Below are 21,787 nucleotides of genomic sequence, written 5' to 3'. Positions count from 1 at the left end.
GTTGCAACACCCTCGAGGATTTATGTATGAATATATACTTCTTCGAATATCTAGTATTCTTTACTTTATTATCTTAAACACTATTCACATCAGGAACACAAAACCACTAACCAAACACTAAATTATATATCCGCAAAAATTTCGAAATAATTTTTAAATTTAGTGAGTATCGTATTCAACGTCCCTTATACGATACTTTGGGACCTAACAACAAAACGGCCCACTTTTAACATATAAGACAGGCTTAATATTAACCTGTCCAAAACGCCAGAAATTGCAACAGTTGTAACGTTGAGTTAATTGGACTCCCATCTATTGGAAAACATTAAACGGTGAACACAAGGACGCTTTGAATACATAATTTCCACCATTGATTAATATATTCAAAAATTATAACCATAGCGAGAAATGCCAACTCAAAAAGACTAAAGTTCCTTCTGTACAGTTTCCACTTACAAACTCTGTACAGTTGAAACTGGGGAGAGCAATAAACTACCTCCATATATGTAAACAATATCATATTTCCATCTTTACTACCTGTTGGTTTACAAAACATAACATTACCGGACAAGCCTTTTAATTCTAATGCCTAGAAGCCAAATTCGTGACTTGCCGGTCTTGGACAAAGACTATGTATGACGTTGCAGGGATCTAGAACACAGCCTGTATACCAAGGATGATGATGATAACTATGATGGTAAGTGCAAAAACAATCAAGCAGCCGTCTCACACAGGTTGCGCTCGCATCTTTTCATGCATATCCAAAACAACTTCACGCATCTCGGGGAAGATAGATACAAGAACAAGTTCAAGTATTTCGTATGTTACTTGCTTCAAACAGACGGCAGACTGCATATGCATGACCAGTGCATAATATTATTAGTGACAAAGTAACTGATGCCAACTCACACCAAGTTACATACACAGCCTAGCCATATCAACCTCATCCTCATTACGGCAGGTTAAGGGCTCAAATCATGTCAAAAGAAATGTAAGTGGCGGGACTTACAAACTATGAACAAATAATAAACATGACTTGCGGGGTTATATTACCTGGATGAAATAATATATGTCTCTAGCACAGCGCTTGTACTGCTTGTGTCCAATTAAGCTGACTAGCGCAGTAGGAGCTCCACCTTTATGAATAAAAAAAGACATTGATGAACTCTGTTTGTCATCAAATTACAATGCCTAATCAAGCATAATATTACATGTACACACCGCCAAGAATAGGTAGGTTTACTCCCTAATCCATCATTTTCAAAAGTAGACTTTCACATAAAAGTTTTTTTAAAGAAAATGTTAAACTAGTATTTGAAATTCCAACCTACAAAAAAAATAGATAATGCTTCACCTGCATCTAGAAGACTCCGTCCAAGAAAAATAAGTGTTTCAGGAAAAAATTAACCATAAACTTGTAGCAATTAGAAGTGCTTAGGGTATGAGGTAAACTTGTACATTCATAGAATAGTAAAATTTTAGTCCACCCCACTTGCAAATAGCTTAAATTTTTATTTTGTCCAAATGCGCTTTTTAGCCAATATCTCTTGGACTTAGTAGGCAAGATGTGTACCGCAGTTACAAAATGCGTAGGTTAATGCTTCTACAAATTATATACTGAAAAAAGAAAGTTTCAAATTCTCGATTACAGTACTCGAGCACAACTCGTCAGTATTAAGGGTCTTCTGATACCATTATAAAGTAGAACTTCTATTCCTAATGAGATTCTAGTTTATGTTTATATCGAGGAATATTGACCAATGTGTGAGACCTGTAATTAGGCAGACATCAACACACCTGACTGATTCTGTAAAATTCCTAAGAAAGACTGCAAGCAAAGGAAGACATAAATTGTTTAAAACCTAAACCAAATGTGCAAGGACAGAAAGGGCCTGTGTGATAAGTAATAAGTGCCGAATAGGCTATGCATGGCTTGATCTATGACCACTTGTAGAGGAATGTTATTTGATTACCCATATATAATTATATATAATATAACCTATGGTGCTCCAACCAAATGGGTTTTTAGAAAAGACTTTGGATGGCATTTAAAGCTCAATCGAAATATAATCCTTTTACTCTCTTCTTCAACTTCAGTTTTATTTATTTCTTTTGTGTTCTGTTTTAAAGTCGGCCAACCTGATTGTAGATCAAAATATTCATCGAAAGTAAATTTAAATTTAGATAATACAATACTAAACATGCAGAAAAATATATGGATGCGTATATTAATTTATGGAAGAGGAAGTAGAAGTCAGTAGAATTATAATTATCTAGGCGATTATAGATTTAGAATCTCTAACTTTTACATTATCCCTCTATTACTTGGCTTGCAATTTCAAATTTTAAAAATCAACTGGATACCACCAAGACAAGACTGGTGTGGTTTTTCATATCTGTGTGTCATTTAATAATATTTATTACAATTATATTAAATTTCCATAGCCACTGGATTTTAAGACATCAGTATTTGGAAATAAAATTAATGAAGTATCATAACAATTACGCATGAGATAAACTGATACCTTTAATTAGTGGGAACTAAAAACTCTAAATGTTCCGGGATTAAATCTTTGCAACAAAGGCTCATCTCTACCCACCAACCCAAGTCATGGTTAGAATCCTCGCACTATCTCCAATTGCTATCCAAAGCCACTATGTGGAATTTCTTAACAACTCAAAAATGCTAATAAGTGATGCATGCCTAGAAGTAAGAATACAAGTATATTTAAATGACCAACTCCTTTATAATCTTAAGGTATTGAAGAAAGCAATTTCATTTATCTTATATCTTTAAGGCTCCCCTCACTTAAAAGCCCATTTCTGGGATAGAAAAGTTATTACTAGCGGCCCTTCACTGGGGTAAATTTTAGAATTTTTTAATTGGGGTGAGGGGAGTGTGCCACCAGACCTCTCGGTAATCAGTATTACATGAGCCTTTGATGCCATGTTAGAAGAGTAACTCTTCCGAAACCAAAACTTGTTTGGAGAAACCACTAAGTAGATCTTGTATATTTAATGATTACTATTACTTGAAAAACACATGCGTGGATGCCAAAAATGACGATAAGAACTAAGAAGAAAAAAAAGTAAAATTAAAAACAATACAAACTCTTCCATTTGAGATGACCAAATCTTCCAAACCATAAGTTGTTTGGAGAAACCACTAAAAGGATCGTGTATATTTAATAATTACGATTACTTGAAAAACACATGGATGCCAACAAATGATGGTATGGACTAAGAAGAAAAAAGATGCCAAATTAGATGCAATAAAAACACATAGAAGGGAAAAATAACTTACTCAAGATCATTTTCTTCACATTACTCGCTCGCCGAGCAGCCTCAAGCTGCAGCTCAAAAGACCCTGGTTTAGAGGCATTGCTGCTGGCTGAAACGCTTGTACTTTGCAAAGATATGTCATTATTTTCATTGTCATCCATTTTGCTTCTAATGTTGAGTTTTAAAAAGAATTTACCACCAGGCCAAAGAACCTGGGATAAAATCTATTGTAAGTAAAAATGACACCTCTGAGAAAACGTAGGGAATTATGCATGGACTATATTTCAGAAACTACACAAAAACGCAAAACATGAAGCCGCTATAGATGATTCTTAATTGGATCAGCTCACTGTTGTCAAAAGAGCCCCTAGGCAGGTGCAACGCACACAAACCCGCACCTTAAGCGCCTTGAAATAGGTGAGGCAGCATTATTGTGCCTTTGGTCTTGGAGAGCAAGGCACACAAATGCGCTAGTTGAAGCCCAGAAAATACTAGTTAAAGTTGCTGGTTTTGGATCCATTTCAAGGCATAACAAACAACTAAAACCAAAATAATGCACACCAATTTCTACCTTATCTGACAAGCCCATCTTATTCAGGACACGCACACGTAGCAGACACACACCTATTACTAGCACACACATATATTTACATTATTACCCCATATAATTCTTAACCCTTCTTCCCTTTAAAGCCCAAACACAATGATACTCATCATTCTAGCCACGCCAAAAGGCAAAAAAAGAATCCCTAATTGAAGATCTTCACCATTTCGATAGTGTCTTCACTTTGTGTATAATATATATACATGTACATATATACTCATATATATAACTTATATATGTAAAAATATATTTTTTTATCTCACTGTCTCCAGCATACATGTTCAAACTAAGCCACTAAACAAAGAAGAAGAAGAAGCCCAAACTGACTTACTCGTGGCAACCTTCCGGCCGCCCCCTGAGTGGACGAGAAAGAAAAGAAAGTGTGCGCCTCACGCCTAGGCTACAGGAGGTTTGGTGCTTCGGTGCGCCTAACGCCTTCAACAAAACTAGATCAGCTCTTTTTAAACTGGTAGCGGGGGGCCATGTGAAGCCACATAAATATACCCTTGGGTGTACTTTATGCTCTTACTATACATTGGCAGTTGTAGGTCTACTGCCAAGTAGAAATTAACTAAAAAATATTGATTTCCATTTGAAGCAACGACATTGACCTAAACTATTAGAGGCTACTCTGAAAGTACAGTACTGGACTTCCACAATTTGGCAATTTAGCTAACTCTATAGTGTGCGTTACTTGCATGCTGAACCATTACTGCTACAACTGCAACTACCGCAACACCAGTCTCCCTAAAAAGTAAAGCATGCGAGACAGGCATCAATATGCAAGGTCCCAATGCTAATACAAACAATACCCTCAGATTATAACATTCTTGTCAGTCTGGAGGCTAAAGTTGACTCAAGTAGTTGCATCTGGGCTAGCCGATTGAGCTTTTTATACTTGAAATAGGAATTTGACTTGGAATTATACAAGTTTGCACTTTAGCTGACTCATGATGTGCACTAATTGCATGGTGAAGCATATTATTGCAACAACTGTACTTTCTCCTACCCTAATATATTTTGGGGTCTTTAAATTGAGAACCAGAGATCTCAGAAGATGATTTTAATAGGTTTTCAACAGTAATATTTTGGTAAACATCTATTGTTGTAGTTTTTTTAATCAGGGCCATGTATAAGAGTTACTCAACAAAATAACTAAAAGCTTACATCCTGGATCCAGTGTATTCCTTGAGCAATTGTGTCCTCTCTACGTAGCCAATGTATTTGCATCAAGAGCCAGTCATCAATAGCATCTTCCATCATTAACTGTAGTATTTGCTTTGATATCCAAAACACCTGCCGTCTGCAACAACAAAAACAGGGAACAAATTCCAGACAAACTAGATCGATTAATCCAAAATGACAGATGGTTTGGTAAAATTTGCATGAGGAAAAATTCCCATGCATCAGTGTGGTTCTTCCAATACAGTTTGGTACTTCTTCCAATACTTAAAAGGATACAAATTGACGATGATGTAAAGATCGAACAAGAAGATGTTGATTATATGACATCCTAAAAAGCAGGGACACTTGGGTCGCAAGCCGAGTCCTCGTGTCGGATACTCGGACACAAGTATCCCCATATCGGACACGCGGATTCTTCTACAATAGTGACATGAAATTTTATCCTCAGAAACTATAGTCAAAATCTATTTTAGCAAAATACATTCACAAAATTAGGTATCCATGTCTATTAGTTACTTGTTTACTACAAAAGTATTGATTATCGTATTCATATTTGCATAAACTAAAAGATTTTACTTGTACTTTTGTGTTTTAGATTAATAAATGATGCATTTGATTCATTTTTCATGCAATTTTTGGTTTTGTTAGAAGGTTTTATTATGTTTAACATGGAACATATATAATTTTTTTTTAATTGTTCCCGTGTCCCCCCGCACCCGTATCCCCGCATTATCATATTTTTCGAATTCCCATATCCCCGCATTCTCGCACTTCCGCACCCGTGTCCTTGCTTCCTAGATGACATCTCTCCTTAAAGATGCCGAAAGGAATTTCCCAATACCCCGCACTGATTTTGTTATTACATAATGTTCAAATAGTCAAATATATGATTAATATCAAACATTGCTTTCTGTGTATTCTAACTATCAACTAATCAATCATGTTGGTTTTTCATCTAGGGTCCTGACTAGGGTCCTTTTCGAGGTTCTCGATTATTCTTCACTTCAAAATTGTAAGTCATAATGTTTTTTGAAGGGGGAGGATGAAGAACTACAAAAAATTAAATTAATTGTAAATTGTTACTATACTATTTAGACAAAAGCTTAGCTGAAAATGAAACTTTTAAATCAACTACTTAGCAATATCCTGAAATTTTGATATATGACGATGGTTACTAGTTGGAGTTTCTGGAATCTGCATAATTATTACTATAATTAATTTTTTGTTGTTGTCCAAGATAAAGACCTACTCCTATATAAAGAAAATTAATCCCCGAGTGGATATTATGAATTTATCACACTATTTAATAGTTCTGAGGAATTGTGATTCTACCGATTCTCTGTGCATATCCATTGTTTCAACTCTTTCTTGTCCCCGTCCTATACCAATAAACTTTGTGCCATACTAGAGTTATTCTGTTGACTTCGTCTCTCCCTAATGCACAGAGCTCCACCTAGTTAGATATGACCGAAATCCTTTTAGAAAAGTTGATGGCCCTGACACAAGGATGTCTCTTTACATAATATATAAATAGTTTACTCAAGGATGCTTATATCAGATTCATAATCAATCTTTGGCTACAAATAGGTAGAAAAAAGTGAAAAACTTGTAGTACACCTACCTAAATGGATTTCTTATAATACAAATTTTAAACTAGAAAGTATGCCATAAAATGTTCATATAATCATAATAACATGTTTGCTATGTTGAAAGATCTGAAATATCAACATAAAGGTATACAGCCACACTAATGTTAATTTAAAGAAACAGCCTCACCTTAGCCAGCCTCTTCTCTTCAATTGGAAGACATTATCGACCAAATTCAACAGGGGTACACTAAGATTTGGCGGTGACCACTGCAAAGAAAAAATCATTATAAAAATAATTAATATAACAATTGAGTTTTAAACAACATTTGTATTTAGCAAGGGAGCTGCTATCTATTCAAATTTAATAGGCTTATCTACGGAACAAATTTTGCAGACAGCAATGTACTACATTTATGAGCTATTGTCCAAAATCGTAGTCCATTGTCAAAACATAAGAAACCATTTTGGACTAGAACAAAATTCAAAGCATGAAATGATAGTCGACTAAATGAGGTTCTAAATCCAAGAAACTGTGTATCCGACAAAAAATAGTTTGCATGCACAATACCTCTGGTGGTACTCCAACTGGATCATCCAATTGTTCGGAGGTTAACGAAAATTTCACCCCGCGAGAAGCACGGGGACTAAACGATTCAGACTGCACAGTAGGAATATCTTTTTTATCAGAACCAACGCTTCTGAACTCGTCACTACGTTTAACAACCCTTGGTGGAAATTCCTTTGAGTTGAGTTCATTATCTGAATGCCACCCACTAGTTTGTCCACTAGATCCTGTCTCCTCACCATAAGGGTTGATACTTTTATCACCCTCCTCGTTATCAGAAAAACTATTAACTAAATTTGCAGTATGCTTCCTTATATTTCGCTTATTTATCTCATCTTCTTTCAAAGATAAGTTCCTTCCATAAACCGAAGTAGCTGGTTCAGACACTGAAGAAGATGGACTGACAACTTTCCGCATCAAGCCATCCGAAACCCCTTTGAATTGACGCACAATGTCATCCATGGCATCATCCACATTTACTGATTGATAAAACAAAACACACATAAGTAAAATGTATTTCAATTGGCCATAATTCATGTTAATCAGCCAAGTATATCACATGAACAGACAGCATTTCATCATCATAAGATTTCAAGAGCCAAACATATTGGTTGACTTGTCAGAGACACCCTGAAATAATCAAACCAGATCCCTATGCAGTAAACAAGACATCAGTTGTAAATTTGTAATATATAGACATCATTTTTTTGTTACAAAACTATATACACACAAAACTCTTAATCCATTATGTCTTGCTGACACTTCAGGACTCCAAAGCAATTTTAGGCACTACAGGTGCAGGCATGCAGCAAAGAACCAGCCCAAAGCCTAACAAATACTTTAGCCAAAAATACTACGACATTGAGTACACCCTCTATATATGGAAGGGTATGACACACACCCTCCAGTAATTTATGATACTTAACATAGACTATTACATTAGGGACCAATACACATTAATAAATCAAGTCCAACTCTTGGGGGCAGCCAGGAAGAGGCATGATTAAATATATTATGTGCATTTCTTCAGTATATAATAAACACCAACTCATGAATTTCAAAATTTAAGATCTGTGCTCAGTTAATGCACTTATATACACATTGAAGTCTTATAAGCCACCCGAGCCATCTGCCACAAGTTACGATGGAATCTAATTTCAGTCCAGTTTGTACTCTATAGGTGTAAACTTGCAGGCATGGCCATACAGGTTTGCACCCTTCTTAACATTCCGTGTATGCTTGATTGTCTTAGGAGGATAATGGTTTGCTACGACCCCACTAAATGAGGCAAAGTTGATAACTTCTGCCAGGAGAGGAACAAAAGGGCAAAAGGGTCTTAACAAATGAAAAGAAAGGAATGGTAATTTACAAGGAGGGAAGATAATTAAAGGGCATTTGGTAAGCTAGGGTTATGTTATCTGATTTTCGTAATAGAGTTTGGGTCGTGTAGGAGAGCAGCCACCTCTCGAAAGTGGTGAATTCATCTGTAATCGGAGTTCTATTGAGTTGTAACTGAGAATCATTTGTGATTTATTAATTAAGAGACTTGCTGTTATTCACTAGTAATTATTACAAATATTCAGTCTCTAGCAAAGTGGTATCAGAGCAATTTCATCGATCCATGGCGCCGCCCATTACAGAAAACGACCGATTGAAAAAGCTAGAAGAGCAGCTAGAGACGACCCACCGTTCGATGAAAGAAACCATTACTGTCGAAGTAACTGCAGCAGTAAAAGGAGCGGTGGCGGATATGAAACAAACCCTAATCAATAGATTCGTTACCTTGTTTGATGAAATAGCCAAGCAACAAGATGATAAGCTAACGGCAGCCATTACTCGTTTGGAAGGGAGAATTAATCGGGCGAGAGATACACAGGAGTCCTTACTCAACCATGAGAGATAATCAGCTCAAGTTCCAGGAGGAAATCCGATCTACTTTTACGACCATTCAATCGGGTTAAACCAAAGTCCAGGGAACATGTCACCGTCTAGATGATGGAGGATTGGGGTTTGGAGAAGGAAGTAGCAACGGTGTGGGGAAGAAAGGAAGGTACGTGGAAATCTTGTCGGGTTCTGGGGGCGGACCCGGGATTGGTGGATATGGGTTGGGTTCCGGGTTCGGAGCGGGTACTGGAGGAAATACGGGTTATCAAAGCAGATCTTCATGGAGACACAAAAAACTGGATATGCCGTTATTCGATGGCTCAAACTCGGACGGCTGGATACTATGAGCAGAGAGGTTCTTCAATTTTTATGGGTTAACAGAGGAAGAGAAGGTGGAGGCCATAATGGTGGCTCTCGAAGGGCAGGCCTTGATTTGGTTTCAATTGGAACACATGAGGCGACCTATTGAAAATTGGGAGCAAGTGAAAGTGTTACTGTGGAGCCAGTTCTGCTCTCAATCCAAGGGAACTCTACAGGAGCAATGGCTGGCTCATCGTCAAGGAGGTAATGTCTCAGAATACCGTCTCAAATTCATAGAATTGTTGGCTCCCTTAGATAATGAGTCTGAAGAATTGTCTCTTGGACAATTTCTTAATGGGTCGTGGGAGGATATTAGGGCGGAAGTCAGGTTACTCATGCCTTTAACAGTGGACCATGCCATGGAATTGGCTCATATGGTCGAAGATAAATTGACAGTGTCCAAGTCTAAGGGGGATTTTAAGTTAACACTAAGCCCACTTCCCAGGTCTTCATTGTTTACAGCCCCTACATCTTTCACCTCACCGGTCTTCCATGAGCAGTTATGTGTGAAGCCCAAAAGCAAACAGCCCCACAGCTTATTCAAGTTATTCTACATCTGGAGTATCAACGGCTAGCAGTCCTTTATCCCCTGGGAGAAGTACGAAGGTTGAATGAAAAGGAGCTACAAGAGACATGTGCCAAGAGGTGCTTTCGTTGTGACGGGAAATGGAGCATGGGGCATAAGTGTCAAAGAAAGGAACTTAGTGTTTTGTTAGACAGCTCTGTGGAGGATTATAACGTAACTGGGGAGACGAGAACTGAGGGTGATTCTGTGCAGGAAGACGAGTTACACCCTGAAATTTCACTCAATTCGGTGGTTGGCATCACGAGCCCCAAAACCCTTAAGTTACGAGGGGAAATAAACGGAAGTGGGGTGGTGGTTATGATAGATCCGGGGGCAACGCATAATTTTATTGCATTGGGGATAGAGTGCTTGCAATTGAAGGCGTTCAGGGTGTCACTAGGCACGGGAGAAATAGTGCACAGCCAAGGTGAATGTAAGTCGGTAGTCCTGCAATTACAAGGGCGGACTATAATTGAAAATTTCTTGCCAATTGCTTTAGGCAACTCAGATCTTATTTTGGGTCTTCAATGGCTGAAAAACTTGGGACAATGACAGCGAATTGGAAATCCCAAAGAATTTCGTTCAAGCTGGGCTGTGAAACAGTGGTGCTAAAGGGGGATACTTCATTGGGACAATCTGGCATAACTCTTAAGGCAATGATGAAGACCTTGAGGAAAGCTGGTCAGGGAATTCCTAGTGGAATTCAACTACATGGGAGCGAGTTTAAAGGATGAAGGAGCATCACCCGAAAAGGAGGAAGTACTAGAGTTTTTGGCACCATTAATTCAGAGTTATCAAGGCGTTTTTCATCTTCCCAAGGGGTTGCCACCTCCCAGGCATCAAGACCACAACATCGTTTTGAAAGAAGGCACCGACCCAATTAATGTGAGGCCATATCGGTATCCTCAGGCCCAAAAGAATGAAATAGAGACGCTGATCCATGACATGCTCACTGCGGGAATTATACAGCTCTCGGACAGCCCTTTTTCCAACCCTGTGCTATTGGTTAAAAAAAAGAATGGCTCGTGGCGTTTTTGTGTTGATTATCGAGCTCTAAAGCAAGCCACGGTACCTAAAAAATTCCTGATCCCAGTTATTGATTAATTGTTGGATGAGCTTCACATGGTAACAATTTTCACCAAGTTAGATCTTAAATCAGGCTATCAAGTTCGAGTACGCAAGGAGGATATCCCTAAAACTGCCTTCCGCACACATGAGGGCCATTACGAATTCCTAGTCATGTCGTTCGGTCTCACGAATGCCCCGACAACTTTTCAAAGCATCATGAATGAGGTATTTCGATCCTAACTTAGAAAATTTGTCCTCGTCTTCTTCGATGATATTCTTGTGTATAGCTCATCTATTGAAGGACACTTATGCCACGTGGACATAATTTTGGGCATTCTGGAAAAGCAGCAGCTTTATGCTAACTTCAAAAATTGTGAATTTGGGAAAGAAGAGGTGGCGTATCTAGGCCATTTAATTTCAAACAAAGGGGTGGCAGTGGACCCAACGAAAATTCAATCTAAGATTGACTGGCCTGTGCCAAACAATTTGAAAAGTCTCCGTGGATTCCTCGGATTATCAGGTACTATCGCAAGTTTATCATAAATTATGCACACATTGCGGGGTCCCTCACGGACCAGTTGAAAAAGGATTGTTTCGGGTGGACTAATGAGGCGAGTAAGGCCTTTGAGGCATTGAAACGAGCTCTTATCTCAGCCCCTGTTCTGGGCCTGCCAAATTTTAACCTACCTTTCGCCTTGGAAACAGATGCATCAGGCTACGGGTTGGGTGCGGTGTTGTTACAAAATGAACACCCAATCGCTTATTTTAGCAAGGTGTTGGGGCAGCGGGCACGACTGAAGTCTATATACGGAAAGGAACTAATGGCGATTGTCCTCGCGGTCCAGAAATGAAGACATTATCTTGTGGGTCATCCTTTTGTGATTCGAACCGACCAACAATGTCTAAAGTTCTTAGTGGAACAACGAGAAGTGGGATCTGAATATCAAAAATGGGTGAGTAAGCTGCTGGGGTATCAATTCACTATCATGTACAAGCCGGGACACTCTAATAATGCTACTAATGCACTCTCGCGAGTTGTTTGGGAACCAAAGGAGTTGTGCAGTATGGTGTCAATGGGAGGCACGGGAAATTGTTCAAGAAGCTATTACGCAAGATGAATTCTTACAGCAGCTAAAATTAGACTTGGGGAGTAATCGTCCTCAACCTAACCTAAGGGGTATGAACTGGTGCAGGGGATAATAAGATATAAAGGAAGAGTGGTCATCTCCCCAAAATCAGAACTAAAAATAAAGCTGCTCAAGGAATACCATGATTCACCCACAGGGGGGCATTCTGGTGAGTTAAAAACGTACAAGCGGATTGCATTGGAGTGGTTTTGGCCGGGTATACGTAGAGACATTGCTCGATACATCCGAGAGTGCCACACTTGTCAACAGCAAAAGCATTCCACCTTAATGTCGGCCGGGTTTTTACAACCATCACCGGTGCCATCTCGGATATGGGAAGACGTCTCCCTCGACTTCGTGGAGGGCCTATCTAAGTCTCAAGGAGTGGTCACTATCTTAGTTAGGGCTGAGCAAAAAAACGAATTGAAACCGAAATCGAACTGAAACCGAGAAAAACCGGAGAAAACCCATCTGAATAAAACCGATCTGAAACCAAAACCGAAACCAAAAAATAAAAAACCGATCTAATTTGATTGGTTGGGTTCCGTTTATAGCTCTTAACCGAACCGATAAAAACCGAACCGGTTATAATTAAAAAATAAATATAATAAATATAATCTATATAATTTTTTAAAAATAATAAATACAATCAAATATTTGAAGAATGAGTAAACTGTAATTTCAATATATGTAAATACAATTTGCTCTTGTAATTCGTATACAATGAGCCCAACATATTTCAAAGTCCAGAAACTCAAGACAGATTGTAGATTACGTATTAGCCTATTAGGATTAGTTTATAGAATAACAACAGAAAGACCTAGTCAGAAGGCAACAGAGCACAAAACACACCATAACATTATTATTACCATTCATATTAGGCATTGTTGGTTCCTTTTTGTATTAAATTATATACTCTTGCAATTGACTGTTCATGGAATTGTTCTTCGGGAATGACTTTTAAGTTCAGCAACTTACAAGTGAATTATTTTGAATTAATTATTATTATTTATGGCTTGACAAAAAAATTATTAATGGAGCTAGCGCATTAATTTCTCCCATTTGTATATTATTTTTCTTTTTTTATATTTGTCGGTTTTGTAACCGAAACTGAGCCGATTATAACCGAACCGGGATTTCTTAAACCGAAACCGAATCCGAATCCGAACCGGCGGTTGCAGTTTTCGATTTTAAAAATCGAAGATGTATGGTTGCGATTCCGGATCATGCCGAAACCGAGCCGAACCAGCCCATGCTCTCCCCTAATCTTGGTAATGGTGGATAGATTGTCAAAGTATGCCTATTTTATTGGGCTAGCCCGTCCTTTCTCAGCCCCCAGTGTGGCAGCATACTTTATTAAGGATACTTTATTAAGGATATTGTGCGTCTTCACGGGTCCCATCAACCATTGTTTCCGACAGAGACCGAATCTTCATGAGTTTATTTTGGCAGGAATTATTCCGTGTGCAAGCTACGACTCTTCTGCGCGGCACCGCGTACCACCCGCAAACGGATGGTCAAACAGAAGTTGTATACAAAACCTTGGAAAGTTACTTGAGGTGCTTCATTCAAGGTAAACCAAGGAGTTGGGCCAAATGGTTGCCATGGGCCGAGTTTTGGTACAACACTAGCTCACACTCCTCTACTAAATACTCTCCTTTCGAGATAGTCTATGGGCGACCACCCCCCACACTGGTACGTTTTACAGAAAAAGAAACGGCAGTGGCCGCTTTAGAGGAGCAATTGATAGAAAGCGACGTGATCTTGGATGAACTGAAGGCGAATCTTATACGCAAGCAACAAAGAATGCGTTCTTATGCAGATAGACATCGTCGAGAGCTGGAGTTTAAATCAGGGGATCATGTTTATCTGAAGTTGCAACCCTATAAACAGCAATCTTTGGCTCGCCAACCCAATGAGAAACTGTCACCCCGTTTTTACGGGCCTTACCCTGTGCTGGAGCGTGTAGGCTTGGTAGCCTACCGTTTATTATTGCCACCAACATCAAAAATTCACAACATTTTTCATGTGTCCCAGTTGAGGAAGGCTGAAGGAACAACTGCAAATATACATCCCATTCCCTCTCAAATTTCTGCTATATGATCATGGAAGCAAGTCCAGAATGGTTGCTTGAAGTACGTGACAAGATGAACTCAGGAGTTGCTTCAAAGGAGGTGTTGATTAAATGGCAGGAGTTACCAATATGGGAGGCTACTTGGGAGGACTACAGTGACTTCAACCTGCGTTTTCCTAGTTTTCACCTTGAGGACAAGGTGGCAGTTTGGGCCTCGGGTACTGCTACGACCCCATTAAATGAGGCAAAGTTGATAACTTATGCCAGGAGAGGAACAGAAGGGCAAAAGGGTCTTAAAAAATGAAAAGAAAGGACAGAAGGGTAATTTACAAGGAGGGAAGATAATTAAAGGGCATTTGGGAAGCTAGGGTTATGTTATCTGATTATTGTAATAGAGTTTGGGTCGGGTAGGAGAGCAGCCACCTCTCGAAAGTGGTGAATTCATCTGTAATCGGAGTTCTATTGAGTTGTAACTGAGAATCATTTGTGATTTATTAATTAAGAGACTTGTTGTTATTCACTAGTAATTACTACAAATATTCAGTCAGTAGCATGGTTTCATACCGAATTTTACTTTCGCCAATATCTGATACAGAAGCTCTGACATCTTCAACTTCAGAAAATTCTTAAAGGTGAAGCTTAATGGAATTTTGTTTTACTTTAGTGATCTATAGCTGTAGCTAGAAAAATTGTTTTTTCAAGTACAAGAGAATTAAAGTGACTGGAAAAGTTTTAAGTATTAGTCACGCATATTTAAAAAACTCAGTCAGTAAAAGCACAAGCAGAAAGGTTAGTACCTGCCAAGGATTTCATCACGGAGGGTGATTTTCCGAAAGAATAATTCTTACAAAATTAAAAATAAAAGGTGTTAGTTTTACTTATAAGTTCCTTCAATGTCTGTGATGAAGAACATGAAAGAAGAAAAAGAAATATCACCTTTGAGGAATCACTCAAAAAATCCCACACTTCATGTTGCTCGGCAACGTTAGCAATTGACAAGAGATCCTAGTAGATATAAAATATTCAGAAGAAATTATAATGCATTATATTAAATCTGTAACATGAATAGGGAGATTATCATACTTGCAAATACTTGTCAAGTTGAATGCACCGCTGATGAACAAAAGCATCCTCGGTGCTGGAAGAGAATATTCTTTTGGGAGGCAAATGTAATGTATAGTTGGGAATATCCTTAAGCTGACGATGCAATCTCTCAAAATTCCTGTATCTGCTCAAACAATCTAACAAACATTTATAAAATATCTATAATACTGGCTTGAACAATCCAGCCCCGGTTTCAGTAACTTTTGCAACGAGATAATGATCAAAACAATATTAACTTACAACTTTTAAAGTATGTAAAATAGATAAAATATACCCACTGGAGGAAACGAGTGCTGTACCTTCTTTTAACAAACCAGGTAATTCCATCAATGTCTGTCACCGCAATCGAATAGACTGCAAAAGATTTTGAACCAAGTTTTTCAAAATAGGCTCCCACGACCTGCCAAAGGCCGGAAAAACCATCACAAGCTGCCCATTACATATGGCATGAACTATAGACATGAAGAAACAGTGATATATACATTTACATATGTTCAGTAACATATATATCTTGAGTAATATTAATACTTGGTTGGAAGAAGCAGATGCGACTAGATTTCTGCATAATACGACAGGTGCCTCACGGCTCACACAGTTTATAAGGATTACAAATCATGTGCATATTTAAGAATCAAGGGAGAAATGGCCAAATACCCGACACCTTAGCTTCACTACGTGTTGTCCCTCACTCGACGAAACCATATTTGAAGCACTTTTGGCATTAAGTACCGGACTCTTTCTGCTAAAATCTTTATTGTAGAACTCAGATATAATTGGTCCACCACTGTTGCTAGTGGAATCAGTTCCCAATTCTGGTCCAATATTCAAATCAGGTGTGCTATTCGATCTTGTCAGCCTCTTTTTATTTCCACTAGCAACAAGAGAAGTGGAATTCTCATTTTCATCAGCAATGCAGTTTCCCTTAAAAGACCCTACTTTGTTCAGATTTGGTGTATAATGAGTTGTACTGCTGATTTGATTATTTGGTTGCGAATCTAGTGGAGGCCTTGGGGCTGTTGGGGTTAAAGCTTGATCTTCCATTCTTGCTAATGCTTCAGCCTTGTTAGCTAATATTTCCTTATCCGAATTGGTAAGCAATGCACTGCTTGAATCTGACCCCTTTGTTTGAGGAGTCTGACCTCCTGCAGCAAGTTTCTGAACCTTCTTTTTGTAATTTCTTCCTATGGCCCACATATTCTCCAGATTTTCAGGCATAAGGACTTCTGTTCTTCTCTGGGTTGCTGCCTCAAGGACTCTAGCCCATTCAGCAGATCGTGGATGCATGGCCTCATCATGACTTGTATTAGTAACGGAATTTCCTGAAACATCCAATGAACTATCTTTTGCAGTTTCAACTTTGGACAATGTCAAGTCAATCCCTTTATTCTGAGATGTAGTTATATTTGTGGCAGCCTCAACATGATGTTGATCTGCAGGACCATGATGACCTTTATGATCCTCTACATTAAGCGATTGACCAGTACCTATCTGTTTAATGCCCACATCTTTAAGAGCGATCAAAATATGCTCGATCAACTCATTTATGTACCTGTAAGGTGTGCACACAAGTAGAATTAACACATAAATCTTATCATCTTGCAAACAGAAGAGACATGCACCACATGTAAATTTAAATAAAATTGAGTCCTTGCATGTGGTCATTCACAATGATCAAAATGAAATTACATGTAAAGGGATGAAAAGCTTTTTCCAGATCTTATAATTAGGATTTATTCATGGGTCAGGTTCCACATAGAACCACTTAAAATTAGAACCCTTAGAACTAAAAAACATTGTTTTACAAAACATGAAACCTTTTTTACAAAATAAATTAAAGTAAATTTTCCTTGCATAATTTTTTTAATGTATTATAAGAGTTAAAAATAATTTATATATGTATGTATGCATGTATGTCCGTATGTATGTATATATGATATATATATATAGGGAATTGTTAAATAAGCTCCAAATATTATTATTTAACCTCCAATTTGATTTGTAAATTACATAATTATCCATGATAGGATGGAGTTTGAATAGTAAAATTAAAGGTATACAAGTAATATACATATGAGAATGGAGCTTAAATAGTAACACTTGAGCTTATTTAACAATTCCCTATATATATATATATAGTCAAACTGGACAGTATCCTAGATACGGGTTAGTTAATTTAATAATGCATATAATGATTAAAGGAATGTATGAAATAGAATCTTGCTCATAACACAGCACAAAATAAAAGTCAATTTAATATTCTATGACCAAAATTTTAAAAAATACATCGAAATCTAGGCAAACATAAGTATTTATGTTTTTGGGATATGTTTATTCTTTCTGCACGCATAAATAGATGACTTATAGATCGGGCCTGTTTGTGTGCAACTTATCAGCTTATGACTTATAAAGCCCATAACAGCTTATCGATGATTGTTTGTCGACCCAACTTATAAGTCGAATTTACAACTTAGAAGATGATAAGTTGAATGTTTGCAACGACGTACTTTTTCTCAACTTATTATGATTTTTTTTCGTTTTTTTATTTATTTTAGTTTTAAAATATATATTTTTAAATGTTAATCTAATATTAAATTCACGAAGTAAAATAATTATATTTAAAAATTATTTATTTTAGTTCATTTAAGTAAAAAAATATCTGACTTATTAATAAAATTATCCAAACACTTATGTAACTTATAAGTATTTATCTACTTATCACTTATAAATTACTTGTTCATTTTAAGTCATAAGTTACTTATTTTAAGATTTCCCAAACAGACACTTGTTGTTAGGACTTATGCCCATTCCTGAACATTCCAAGTGAAAACCTATACTTTAGAGATATACAAAACCATCATGCAGGATAAATAAAAGATTAATATAAACATGATCCTGGTCCAACTTTTGGCAAAACACAACAAAACCCCGATACTAGTTACAAATCCAAGGCCATGAACACAGCCTGTAAGTTTGGGTTTGGTTTTTCGAGACTGCCATGAACCACGTAGATAAAGAAACAAACATAAAGAAGAAGACACAGAATATGAAAAAAAATACAGATATTTTCATTAACTCACGCAGGGCTGGCCAAATTTATAAGAGGTTGCATCACCAAACAAGTTAATAACTCCCTGGCAATGCATCGGATGAGTGGACATTGGGCTTCCCGTGGTCTAAGTGCTACTGCTAAGAGCCCGCCCGTAAGCCGTTGAAGAACCTACAGAGACTACAAGAGTCAGATAATATGGTACACATAGAACTCTTTAATAAAATTAATTATGCATAGATACACTCAACTCACACCTTGTACTCACACTCTGAAGATATCAATGCCGGGTGAAGATCCTTAGAAGTGAAGAGATGATGCTTCAACCTTTCATCCCTTTCTTCAGAAGACAGTGTCCCCATAACTTCCATACCAATAGCAGCTTGGTTTCTTCTAAATAGATCTAGATTTTTGCCTATGAGATCTACAATATCCCTGAAAATAATAACCAAATATTTAGTATAATCACTCTAAACTTGCATATGCAAACCATGATAAGGTTCCAAAAAGACTCTTAAGCAAATGGAGAGGAATACTCATGTAAACAACCTTGTCAACAATTCAACCAAGTTTATCTCTTTTACTCTACCACTCACTTCTCCAAGTACATCCATGACTACAGCATGTATAAGCTCAGGGGCCTCATTATCCGGAGTTATATCTGAATACCACAAATCTACAACAAAATCTTGCAAAAGTTTGTTAACAAACTCGTCCATCGCAGCCTCTACTACTGGAGAGTCAATTTTTCTCTTCCACTTGGAAGGTGGAGGGTTAGTCGAAAGGCGAGAATCATTAACAGATAATTGCTTCTTCTCTAAGTGGGAAAGGTAGGTCTGCTGACGGATATTACGGACCTTCCAGCGGAACTCTACCTCATTACACAATATTCGTAATCCACAAACTATGAGAACAGAAATGGGAACATTCATCCACATTGATTTACTTGTATCTGCATGAAAATAATTGAATTACAACAACATAAAATCATTACATATTCTACAAACATACAGGGCGAGCAAGAAGCTAAGACACAAACCCCGTAAATTCTTCATCCAACCACAAAAAGTATACCCAGAATTCTGTAAATCGTACTTAAATTTTTGTAACTGATCATACCAAAAACAACAAATCCAACCCATTAATGACAATTTGTGGACTATAATCTACACCAAGTACCGAAGAAGGGTCGACAAAACTTTTAACTTACAATTTCCATTACAGAAGGATAAGAGAACACAAACAGAGCTATGTGTTTGCTAAAATTTATTAATCTTACGATAAATAAAAAACCTGAGAGGATAATGCTAGAACTGATCATCAGGTATTTATAAAACTAAAAACACCCTTGTACTTGGGATCATTTAAGCTTCAAGTAGCACTAAAAAGCAACCAACTTTAGTTGGTTTAATCCAAAATGATTAAGTTTTGTACAAGTACATCATAAGTGATCATTTAAAAAAGAAAATCACAAACACACAGAGAGAAATGGAGAGGGAGAGATGGAGGGAGGGAGAGAGAGAGAGAGAGAGAGAGAGAGAGAGATTTGAGCATACGTGTTAGGAAGTAAGAGACGGAGAATATACAAAGGGCCCACCAAACAGTTCGAATCTTTGCTTCTTCGATCAGATCTTGAACAGACTCCATGGCCTTGTTCATGTTTTAATTTCAACAATCCCCTATATGAATTGTTGCCCCCACAATCAAGCTCTTGATTTGTTTGTATGCATACACAATTCATTTATATATGCAACTTTGTCATCAGTTGGTGTAGAATTGAAAATTGTAAGATTAATTTTGTACAAATTCTGGGGTTATTTTTATTTTGTTGCTAAAGAGGGAGAGAGATAATATAACGTGGGAAAGAAAGATGGACAAGTTGTGCAAAAATTGGTTAGCTTTCTCTCTTAATCAAAATAAAAACAAACAAATTAGTATTTTATTATTTTCACTTTTGTTATTATTTATTTATTTATTTTTAACACATTTTTGTTTATAAAGATTACTCTAATTATACGCAAGATAATTTTTTTACTTATTTCTTATTTAATAAATCTATTCATCTTAGTATTTATAAATGATGGATGCTTTATAATTATGGTTATAAATGATTTGTAACATTCATGAATAATTTGGAGTTCGTCTAAAAAATAGGTGGATTATCAGATTTTTAAATGAATCGAACATAAATTTGAATTTAAGGCTAAGTTTCTTTTCGGTATTACTTATTGTTCGTGACAAGTTCGATAATAATGTTTATGTATAAATTTGTTAGTATAATTCATTTATTAATATAATTCGTAAACATATTTATTAATATAGTTAGTAAACAAGTAGTTAGTAAACAAGTGTTTACGCAGATTCACCAGTTATATATACTTATAAATATGTAGTTCCCGAGGACTAAGAATAGATGAAAGATAAAGAATTGAAGATTAAATCGCAACTTATGAAATGTAAATCCAACAACTAAACAAGGATCCGAAGAGGCAACAAATAAGAAAATAAACCCGACATTTGACTTGGTCTATACGAAATTAAGGAACAAAAATATGTCTCCAAGTAATTGATTTAGATTATCCCCCGCCCCCGTCCCTAAGAAGAACTATAGTCTCAAAAACTGACCAATTAATTTAAAACCTCTCGGAGACCCCGATGATGCCACACTTCCTTTCACGAGATCAAGGGGCTAGTATATCAAGGAAGTTTAAGATGCCAGTTATCAAAATTTATGTTGGAACGGGTGATCCCACCAATCATGTGACAACCTTCTCCGGTGCACCGTTGTTACAAACAATGAAAGACACCATCAAGTGTATAGTTTTTCTCCAAATACTTAGGGTCATGGCGCAGCGATGGTATAAATAAATCCTGATATTACATTAATTATATAAGATTGGGTTGTGAAGCCCAATAAGAAGATGTATGATATTCAGACCAGAAAGGTTAACATGTTGATCAGGCCTGATGGACCAGATCAGGCCTAATGGAACAAAGAAGACCCAAAAACTCTGATTATCTATTAATTTCGTAATTAATTAATAAGGGAGAAAAACAGCTATTAAGATAAGTCCTAGTGGGGATATAAATCTTTGTAGATTGACCTCCAAGGAACCTCATGGGATAAGAAATCAGCTTTCTATTCCCTAGGACTCATAAGTCTATCCTAATTCAGAGACTTGACCACCAAGTCTCTTATACCAAGTCCAATTCAAGGACTCCCACATTTATATAAGGGGCATCACCCCACAAATCAGAACTACATTTTAGACATAGTCCTCGGAGGACATTAAAGTCACTACGTCCTTGGTGAGCCATCGCCGCCATAGCCCCG

The 21,787-nt window shown here is 37.2% G+C and overlaps 1 protein-coding gene across 2 annotated transcripts; it reads right to left on the bottom strand.

Moving 5' to 3' along the window:
* Nucleotides 1-354: 354 nt before the first annotated feature.
* LOC141686606 (uncharacterized) lies at nucleotides 355-20,336 on the bottom strand. 2 transcript variants are annotated; one of them, XM_074491635.1, is made up of 15 exons: nucleotides 20,010-20,336; nucleotides 19,003-19,405; nucleotides 18,711-18,888; nucleotides 18,485-18,624; nucleotides 16,062-16,956; nucleotides 15,707-15,807; nucleotides 15,387-15,531; nucleotides 15,240-15,308; nucleotides 15,101-15,146; nucleotides 7,229-7,704; nucleotides 6,848-6,927; nucleotides 5,054-5,189; nucleotides 3,305-3,494; nucleotides 1,054-1,136; nucleotides 355-849 (listed from the first exon to the last, which is right to left on the bottom strand). In XM_074491635.1, the coding sequence occupies exons 1-15, from the start codon at nucleotides 20,110-20,112 to the stop codon at nucleotides 727-729; spliced, it is 3,168 nt and encodes a 1,055-aa protein (XP_074347736.1). In that variant the 5' UTR covers nucleotides 20,113-20,336; the 3' UTR covers nucleotides 355-726. The 2 variants fall into 2 exon arrangements, 1 of the variants encoding a protein (XP_074347736.1); XR_012560742.1 differs by lacking the exons at nucleotides 355-849; nucleotides 1,054-1,136; nucleotides 3,305-3,494 and adding an exon at nucleotides 6,404-6,524 and having other exon boundaries at nucleotides 5,053-5,189.
* Nucleotides 20,337-21,787: the final 1,451 nt, after the last annotated feature.

The sequence above is a fragment of the Apium graveolens genome, chromosome 9 (assembly GCF_009905375.1).
Source record: "Apium graveolens cultivar Ventura chromosome 9, ASM990537v1, whole genome shotgun sequence".
NCBI lineage: Eukaryota > Viridiplantae > Streptophyta > Magnoliopsida > Apiales > Apiaceae > Apium > Apium graveolens.
The sequence above is the reverse complement of the archived record's forward strand: the minus strand, read 5'-3'. Positions and strand labels throughout refer to the sequence as shown.